Source organism: Centruroides vittatus, unplaced genomic scaffold (genome assembly GCF_030686945.1).
Source record: "Centruroides vittatus isolate TY-2023 unplaced genomic scaffold, ASM3068694v2 contig_970, whole genome shotgun sequence".
NCBI lineage: Eukaryota > Metazoa > Arthropoda > Arachnida > Scorpiones > Buthidae > Centruroides > Centruroides vittatus.
In genome coordinates this window covers 1,205,064-1,215,449 of record NW_027122643.1, presented here as the reverse complement: position 1 = coordinate 1,215,449, position 10,386 = coordinate 1,205,064, and the positions used below count along the sequence as shown (strand labels likewise).

The following is a 10,386-nucleotide window of genomic DNA, read 5'->3' as shown; positions in this document are numbered from 1 at the left end:
TTTCCAATAGAATTCTCACTTTGATACTCGATCTTGTTATATTGAATAAGCAATCGTTAAGGAGGAAAGAATATAATTTTATAACTTTCTCACTCATATTTTTAGAAGTAAAAATAAAATAATCGCAGGTTTTTATTCTACTTTTTATAAATAAATATTTAATATAATTTTTTTATATATATTTAAGTTTTTACGTTAGTGAGATGCTTTTAAAAACCATTTAAAAATTCATTAAAATAAGTTTTCCTCCCTCTTTTTTTTTAAAAAATACAACTGTCATTATTTATTTATCATCTTCTTCTTAAATTCTAAGTGTGTATAGGTATAATATATCGCACGTTATTATATAAACTGTATTTATTGGTCGATTTATTATATATTTTAGCTTAAACTTTATTATTTTAAAGGGAATATGCGTCTAGAGAAAGTAAAATTAAGAATTTTAGAGAGATGATTTAGAACCTTTCTTTAAATTTTAGTAAAAATATTTAAAATTCTATAACATTTTTATAAAACGGTGTTTGACGCTGTTTATATTATTAAAATTTAATTTCATTTCCGCGAAAAATTGGGTGTGAAAAGTAAAATATTTATAAACTTTTTAAGAATTAAAGAATTTATGCCGCAACCTAAAAGAATCACTATACAAATTTTAAATTATAAAATAAAACGTTATAGAAAAGTTTTTTAAATGACAAACTATTAAATTAATTCTATATTCATATAAATTTATTTTTAAAATAATTGTTTATATAATATGAAAATAACTTCAAAATTTATTTTAAAAAGATGCTAGATTACTTCTATCTGCGTATAATACGTATATATATATATATATATTTCTTTCTATTAATTTGCGTATATTTTCCTAAATATTAATTAATAAATGATTATTTTTAATATAAAAATTCCAAAAAATATTGTTTTTTAAAACCGACATAAAATTATGATAGTAAATGTGTTTCGTGATGGAAACTTATAAAACTTGAGAACTCTATTTTCTACATTTATGATGTTTGGATAAGTATTTCTGATGCTATAAATTTTCGAGTAGTATTTTTTTCTCCTTTGAAACATAAGAAAATGTTTTTTTGTGTCTCAATGGAAAGGTAAGAACAAAATTTCACCGAATATATACGCTGTTTTAACATCTATATTAATAAAATAGTAATTTTATGTTGTTGAGTAGTGTTTTATAAATCATAATAAACAGACTCACTCGGTTTATTTTTTAAACAATCTGTATTTTAAATTGATCCCAGCAATAATTAAAGACATCCTCTTCTCAATTCTGGTCATTCATGCTCTCAATTACACCAAGGATCCTTCATGCCTACATTCATAAATACGTTTACTAATATTAAGGACAATATAGGAGAATGAAGGCACTCGAAATGTTTGAAGTCCTGGTGTACTAATTCTTCCAAATTCTTAATTTAACCATGTTGGGAATAAACTATACAAGGTAGACGTGTTTCTTTTAAAAAATCAGTTCAGAAGATGTCTAAAGTATTTTTGTATGAGAGACGTCTAATTTCTTCATATATTAGACGTATATATACATATATATACGACTAACTAAGTCGAATTTTTTTGTTTTGTATAAATTTTTCTCACGACAAAGAATTTTTCTTAACAAACAGGTACGGATAAGGAAGACAAGTAGATAAGGGTTATAACCTTCCATCAAATTCTAATCGGTGGAAAGTCGGAAGTAATATTCAGAAGTATTTTCATATATATATATATATATATTTATATATCTTGCTTTCTCGATCCGTCCATGATTTAGGAAACGTTTCCTTTGTGCTCATACCCGTAAAACAACACACACAAATGTCCATGGATGATATATTTTTTTCCACGTTAATATATGAAGATTCCTCTTAAGAATTTCGTGTAGGCTTTGATTCTCTCGACTTTTTAGAAAATCCACCTGCAGAAAAAAAACACAATGAGTAAAAATTTTGTTGCATTTTATATATATAAATATTACGTATAAATTTAATGTTTTTTTTAACACCTCGTATTAAAACAATGTAAGAATTATTTAAATTAGTAATCAAATGCAAGAATCTAAGGGTTTAATTTTTAAAATGGGCCCAAAGCATGAATACTTTTTCCCCCGTTAACTATGAATAAAAGATTAGCTCTTCTGGCATCAAGAAAAACCTGCTAACGACACGTCTGTCATAATGAATGTTCCAGTACCAGAAGATCGATATTTGTAATCTTCTCTTATATTATCTTCGTCAAATTACGAACCTAAGATCTACATTTTATTCCTTTCTTTTCAAAGTTGACTGAAGGAAATACGATACTTAAACTATGTTGTTGGCTCTGTACAACAATTTTAATTTCCCCCGAGTTTCTATTTTTGTTCAACTGTGTTTTTCTCTAATAACTTTGTCTTAATAGAGGTCTTTTCATGAAATTTCTTCGTGTCCTTTTTTCTGTGTTATAAATTTAAAATAAACGAAAGAAATGTGACATTTTTTTTTTATTTTTATAAAATTCTAATAGACTTGTATAATAATAACAATAATAATAAAGAAATTCAAAATAGTTTAAATAATCGAGAATAAAAATTCTTTAAAAAATGCCAAATTTGGTAATAATGTTGAAACTAAAAAAAGATTTAAAGAAAAACATTAAAAATTTTTTTAAAGTTTTAGAAAATTAAATTAAATATCTTTTAAGTAAGTTTATTTCTTTTTTCATATATACTATTATGTAGCAAGGCAAGTTTTTATTTATTTATTTATTTATTTTCGTTTAAAACAAATGGTAAGGGAATGAGATTATTATCATTAAAATTTTATAAAACATTGGGAGTCGTTCAAACGTAATCAAGAAATGGGCTACTTACTGCGGCTAGAAACTCACAATTTTGAAGATTGCTCATTGAAGTCAAATGGCAATAAATTTAATAGACAAATGCGACCGACTTGCTTTATCTGAAAATCCTTACTTTCGACGTTAAAAGTATGCAAATTGATTGCACTAATGGTGTTACTTTAGCAGTATATTATAGCAAATGACTGTTTAATAGACGATTTTAAAATGGAAGAAAACAAATCTGTTGTTTATAGGTTTCTCTGAAATAGGAATTCGTGACTCGGTAATTTGATTTAAACACGGAAAAATTCTTGCAAATTAACTCGAATTTTATAAATTGAATACATTATACAGAAATAAAAAAAAACATTAAGAGAATTAATTTTCTAAAAAGAATTCGTAGTTGAAGAATGCATAAATTCTCAGTTCTTTTTACTTTTTTTACAGCTGCTATTATACCAGTGGTAACCAAGCCTAAATGCATGCCACAAATGGCACTCCACATTTGGAATTATGTATTGATATATCTGTATTTCAAAACTAAAAATAACAACAACAACAACTATTTGATGTAAGCTGACTCACATCTATATTCCGGTAGAGGTGACAGGGCAATTTTGGCACTTTGATATGGTTTCATTTCACATTGTGGCACGCCTGAGATAAAGGTTGGCCACCACTGATCTACACAGAAATAGAGAAACATGGTATAAACATGTAATACTGCCAAATTTGTCTTAAACGGCAATTATTAATATAATAAACATAAATAAAATTCCAACACAACTCCACAGAAAACACTTAAACGACGATTAGAGGAAGTTTAACACTTACAATTAACAAAGATTATAGTTTTCGTTAGTCGGAGAAAAATATTTAACATACTGAAACTGTAATTATGTTTTAGAACTAATACAACTTTTTTTAATTGATTTTATGTAAAATGAATGTGTAATTAGTGTAATTTGTACTATTCTGAACGCGTTACATTCCTACGTTTTGTCATTCTTTATGGAATTGAAAGACGAGGATCATTATTAAAATTCTTACTGCTTTGTAACTATCGTTACTTCTCACTAATTTAAGATATTAAGCTTACTGTCTTACCTTCAACCATTGTATGTAGCATCAGTACAAACAGAATAGATACATACAGTCAACAAAAAAATTATTGGCACGCCACAAATTTTTCACTTTTAATAGACAAAACAAACAAAAATATAGTTTAAGACTTACTTAGAATATGTATGTACTTATTCCTGTCATAAAATAAATACAATCTTTAAAAAAGTCACAAAACAAAATACCATCGAAAATTATGCAAAAAAATTATTGGCACGGTGTCAAACTTTGTCATACAAACATATAATTTTGTCATATTGGAACTTTTTAGTATTTTGTAGAACTTCTTTTTGTTTAATAATTGATGGCAACGACGAGGCTTACTTGCAGCTAGTTTTTCACAGAATTTAAGGCCAATTTCATTCCTTGCCAATTGTATTATCTGTTTTAACTCAACTTTTCTTTTTGGATGTCTCTTGGCTACTTCTAATTTTCTTTTCATTTCTTCCCACAGACGTTCTGTAGGATATAAACCTAGTAACTGATCATATCAACTCGGTAATTGATCATATCAACCCAAAGTGATAACATTGAGATTTCAATTATTCTTTCACTACCTTAGATGTATGCTTCAGGTCGTTGTCGTATTCGAAGACAAAAGTTTGTTCTAGTCCCAATTTAATGGTTGAAGTAAAAAGATTTTCGTGCAATATTTTTAAGTATTGTTGTTTTCTCATGGTTTCATCAATAAACACTAGATTTCCAATTACTTTGCTGCTTATACATCTCCCACACCATCACCGAACCACCTCCCTGTTTCACAGTTGGAATAATACACGTATGATTAAGTGCTTCTCCTTTTTCCTCCAGACTTTTTTAGCACCATTGTGACCAAATAAATCAAAATTACTTTCGTCAGACCCCAGAGTACCTTGATATTAACGAAAATAACTAGATTCTCGAGATACTTTTTAGCTCACACAAATCGTTTCTTCTTGTTTTGTTTACGCATGGTTTATTCCGATCAACTCCAGCATGATAAACAAATTCATGCAATGTATTTCGAATAGAATGAGAGGTACAGTACGCTGACATTATCTTCTATTTCCAATTCATTGGCTATTTTAACTGCACTTAAAAAGCATCGTTTCTCAATTTCTTCTCGACCACTCTGTCCTTTGCCGAATTCGTTTTCCTCTTTCTTCCTCTTCATGTCTTATTTTTTACTCTCTCCCAATGGATTTAAACTTATTAACAATATTTCTCACGGAAGACTTTGGGCATTCCAAAGTTTTACCCAAGGATATACCACGTTTAAATTGTCTAATGACACAATTTCTAATGTCATTAGACCCTCATATTTTTTAGAAGCCACGTCAAACAGAAACATAAAATTGTAAATTACCTCTAAACAATCTTCCTTCTTTCGTTCTTTACACAAATAATTCGCTCTTCCATCTTTACAGAGAGTAAAAAAAAAAAAACGAAGAAATCAATACCGTGCCATAATTTTCGATAGTATTTTGTTTTGTGATCTTTTTTAAAGATTGTGTTTATTTTAAAATAGAAATAAATGCATACAAGCAGCATATGATTTGTAGTATACAATATACAAGTTTTAGAAAGTTTGGAACTTTACTTTGTTTGTTTCGTCTATTAAAAGTGAAAAATTTGTGGCGTGCCAATAATTTTTTTTTTTTTTTTTTTTTTTTGTGTATGTGTGTGTCGTGTAAATTAGTAGAAATCACGCTCCAAATATTGCTTACTTTAAATTCTACTTTACTATATTTATAGAGTATAAAATCGTATGAAATATTCCTTGTTTAAGCGAATCTGATGGGTAGAAGCGCCAGCCTGTCGCTATCATTCGTTTTACAGTCGCGACGACGCGTCTCTACGCGCTAAAGCGTAAATCGAGTTATTTTATTTGATTTTTTTTAATTATACTTAAAATTAACTTTAAGACTTTTTACTGCTTTATCATTTGAAGTGCTATTTTTAAGTCTTTAAAAGTTATATTTCGTTGAAATAATAATTTCTGGGGGGAAGTAAAATTAATTTTTTAATGACTGTACAGTCAAATATGCGCTTTTAAACATATTGTAGAACGTGGTAAGTGTGCGAAAGAGCGATAGAAACCCGTTGGTAGTGCTATAAAAAAGAAATTTTCTTGACTCTTATCTCTGTGAATTTGTGTGGTATCAAAAGCTTAATGGTTGTGATCCATTTGATGAAATTTTTAATGATGTTGCAGCATTTTGCCACCAGAAAATTAATGACCTATTCTTTCTTCTTACTTCGACCGAAAAGTATTCTGCTTACTGATTATTTAATCTGTATATCACGCTCTTTTCTTAAAAAAATAAAATAAAATAAAATATGAAATATTACGTGGCTTATAAATAATTTTACAATTTTTATACTTTATTTTTAAAAAATTATTTAATTATGGATTGATAAACAAGATTCGTTACGAGTACACATCATTCAAAATCCAATTGATTTGAGAAATTTGAAACTCTAATCAAGATGAATTGATGCATGAATGAAGCGCATTATGCCATATATCAGAAGCATTGACGTATATACGTGATAAATTATTATTATTTAATTAGTTTTATACAATTTTCAAGAAGAGATTTAAGTAAATTTTACTCATTCAAGACTCGAAATATTGGGGGAAGTGGTGAAATGGTTTTTTTTATACTTCTTATTATTGTCTGTATGTTTTAAACTTTATAGAACAACAGAATATAATTATACGATTAGTTTAATGTACCTGAAGACCTTCTATCCGAGTCCAATTGTACTATCATTCCGGGTTCTTTTCTTGTTATGGACGACTGCGAACGGTAGGAAGACTCTGTATCCATAGAAAATCCTACTAAACAGAATAATTATTTAGAGAGTGGCCATTATATTTAAAGAAAAAATAAATATATAAATTAGATATTCGAATTAAACTATTTACTTAATGGTACTTTAAAAATAAAATCTACTAAGATAATAAGATGTCGACCTGTTTTTAATCATATTCATCTCGAGTGCCAAACCCACAATGGAGGTCGGGTGGTGACCACTTCCAAAAATGACTACGTCCTCATAGTGGTAGGCTAATTTACCTTAACTTTTTGGCCATCTTTCCCCTTGCTTTTTTTTCTTTTTTCTTTAATGCTGCGCTCTTTCTAGGGTACAGGGTTGCCCAAAGTCAAGTTAACCGTGCTTCGTGTTCCATATATACTTGTGAATACAAATCGTAAAGTGGTATAATTTCTGTATTAAATAAGAATGATCTCATTTTAAAGAAATTTTATAAAGTTTTGAACTAGGAAAATATTAAAACAAGATAATAATATAATTCTTCTCAGAACTTGCAAATCGTTAGGTTGGAAAATGTATCAGTTTTTAAATTAATAAATGGCAATGAGCATTAATGATGTTAATGATTAATGATTATTATATTACATTTAGTTTTGTAGAAGGAAACAGAATTTAGACATTTTAATATTAATTATGCGAAACTTTTTTTTCTTTTTTACTTAATATTCGGAAGCAAACTGTAATTAAAACATTATTAAACGTATCAATTATCATAATTCCCAAGTAATCTGCGGATCAATTGAAATAAAATTATAATCCACAATACGAAAATAATAGGAATTTAGTCGTTCTTTCTCTGTCGATTTATACATTATTTCGAGAGGAAATTTCATTTTTATTTACGAGAAATTGAATTCAGAAATTAATTAAATTATAAACAAATTTTATTGACTTTTACCATTACTTTAATTAATAAAACAAATCAATAAGGAGTAGTCAATAAGCATGATTAAGTGAAACTGTTCATTTTGTTAAACGATTTAATTTCTTTTTTTTTATGATGATGATGATTAGAATAAAACACTTTTACTAATGGCAACTCGAAAACATAAATATTAACGTAGATTTCGTAAAAAATTAATTGGCATCTAACTGTGTGAATATAACAGTAAACAATAATCGATATCATCGTCACTTTTTCCAGTCCGGATCTTCTAACTTAAAGCTTTTAAATTACTGCTGGGGGCATTAATCATTATATATATTCCTAATACAAACTGCGGATGAATGCTTCTAGTACAGAAAAAAAAGAACAATTTTACCTTCGGGTTATAAAAATGAAAAGTCAAAAAATCAATTATTCTTTCTAGTGCATTCTCTACCTGTCTCGTTCATTTAACATCTTTTGAAGCGTGTACCCTAGAGAGGGAATTTTCGTCAAAATTCTGTCATTTAGTGTTAAATAAAAAGAATATTTTGAAAATAGCTTTAGTAAATGCATTTTGCTGCACAAGAATGAATATGATTATAATTTATTAGCGAGAAAATTAATATTAAATCATTTAGAATCTCAATAATTACCAGGGCATTGATAAATATGTGCGTCTGATCGAGGGGGTCTTGGTGTTCTTTTAACTGTGGCATAAAGTGGTTCCTCCTGCAACTAAAAATATCATTGTTATAGTTAAAATTATACGTTTTATTAGCGAAAATATACTCTGGTCATTCATTAACTAAAATTAAATTTATTTTTATATTAATATCCTGGGTCTATTAGTTACTTTTTTAGTGTAGCTATACATTTTTCTTACTATATAAAACAATTAAATTTACTATAAGAACAGTATAAGGCAGCATTTTTATAGCTGAATCGTAGAGTTTTAAAACAAATATTCTATTTAATTTAAACAGAAAACGGCACTTAATTATCTAATGTAAATAGCTTATACTGTTTATTTAGTTTATTTTTTATGAGTACACCAGATGATGAATTTTTGCAGACTTGACATAAATTTTAATTTATTTGAAGCTGAGCTCTTATCCAAAATTAAAAATGTAATAAAACAAATGAAAATTTTCCTCAAAGTTAGAATTTTATTTCAGTCTTATTAAGTACATACATAAACATTCCTCACTATTTTTAATTAAAATCGATATAGATGTTGAAAAATATTATCAAGAGATTTATATAAATCCTACCTGATGATAACCCGAATCCGTTCCATCGTCGGTTGTCCTACCAGAAACCTGTGTTGTAGCATAAGGTGTTGGATAATAAGAGGATCCAGAAGAATGCTTCTTCCTCTTTTCTAAGTCTGATAATGGCATCATTTCTTGACCAGATTTCCTTGTGCCGTAAGTCATGCTACCTGAACCTCAAAAGAAATATTACATTTTGAACATTTTCTTGCAATATTTTATGCTATAAAAGTATATAAATGCCAAATCTACTCCTATAAATAAACGTCACAATAGAAACTATAGTAAACATAAAAATAATTTAATTTAGTGCCACTTCCATTTTAGTATGATTTAATTTCAATTCTATGCATAAAAATGTCAAAACATATTTACACGAAAATGCATTAATCAATGAAGTCAAAGCAATTTTACCAATAATTGCTTTTAAAAAATACTTCTTTTGTCATTATCGTAACAGATATATGATTATATTTGATTGCTTGTGAAATGATAAAATTTGACAGATTATTTATAATATGCATTAAAGTAATTGCAAAATGAACAAAATAATTAGAAGAATATCTAAAAATCGATCTGCTATATCTTTCCAATGATATAGATTAACATAATTACAGAAACTCGAGAAATTATTTCAGTAGGATAGTTGAAAAATTTTTTTTTTAAATATTTTTTATAATAATACATTCGAGCAGACTGACAGGCAGTACGATGAAAAGAATTAGAAGAAATTATAGTCACGTTTCGTGTTTGAAATGCTTTTCATTAGCAGATGAAACTAACTGAGAGAAAAATTTATAGCAAACAATTCGTGTAAAGGGGGTTGGCATTAGCCTTGCAAGAAGTACTTCAGCACGACAATAAAGGACTAAATGATGATGCCTGAATTCAGTCGGATGCAGATGGCAAAGAATGGAAGAGGACATAATAGGCAGTGCCGGGAAGCATCTGCAGATGGTCTGACTGTGCATTCAGTGATTATCGATTGATGGTCAGAAGAGGAGAAGAAAAGTTGAGATCCGGTGATCAGACACTTAAGTTAGAGACATGGAAAGTGTGGAGCGACTTACAGTCGTGCTGAATGAATCTACTAGCCTCTATGAACTTATATGTGAATGGCAGATAATATTACGGTTGTTACTTTAATAGTTATTTGGGATTAAAACTTATCGTCTATTGTATGATATCTCGACGTTTTATATCGATTCAATTACTCTCTAAAATGTATATCTTCTAGAACGTAACAGACTTTTTTTTAAATCTTCTAAATATTTAATTATTATTCAAATATCTTTTACTTTAAAATATTAATCAAAAATTATTGAAAACTTAATCGCGTTAGCTTGTTCGATGTTTCTAGTAAATTAAAACAAAATATTAAATCTAAATACTGTACTTTTTATTATAATAATATGTACAAAACTAATATTACAGAAATTAAACGAAAATTTCATTTCTTTCTGAAAT

At 27.8% G+C, this 10,386-nt stretch overlaps 1 protein-coding gene across 4 annotated transcripts in view; it reads right to left on the bottom strand.

Annotated features, from left to right (window-relative positions):
• Positions 1-1,223: 1,223 nt before the first annotated feature.
• Positions 1,224-10,386, bottom strand: part of LOC136985432 (cell adhesion molecule Dscam1-like) — a 79,777-nt gene continuing 70,614 nt past the window's right edge. Inside the window, exons 22-26 of one of the 4 annotated variants that reach the window (XM_067282713.1) lie at positions 8,920-9,089; positions 8,302-8,383; positions 6,680-6,784; positions 3,424-3,522; positions 1,224-1,936 (exon numbers count right to left, since the gene is read on the bottom strand). In XM_067282713.1, the coding sequence (XP_067138814.1) occupies positions 1,887-1,936; positions 3,424-3,522; positions 6,680-6,784; positions 8,302-8,383; positions 8,920-9,089 (506 nt within the window). In that variant the 3' untranslated portion in view covers positions 1,224-1,886. The remainder of the gene's footprint in view (positions 1,937-3,423; positions 3,523-6,679; positions 6,785-8,301; positions 8,384-8,919; positions 9,090-10,386) is intronic. The other 3 variants (XM_067282714.1, XM_067282715.1, XM_067282716.1) reach the window with 3 other exon arrangements.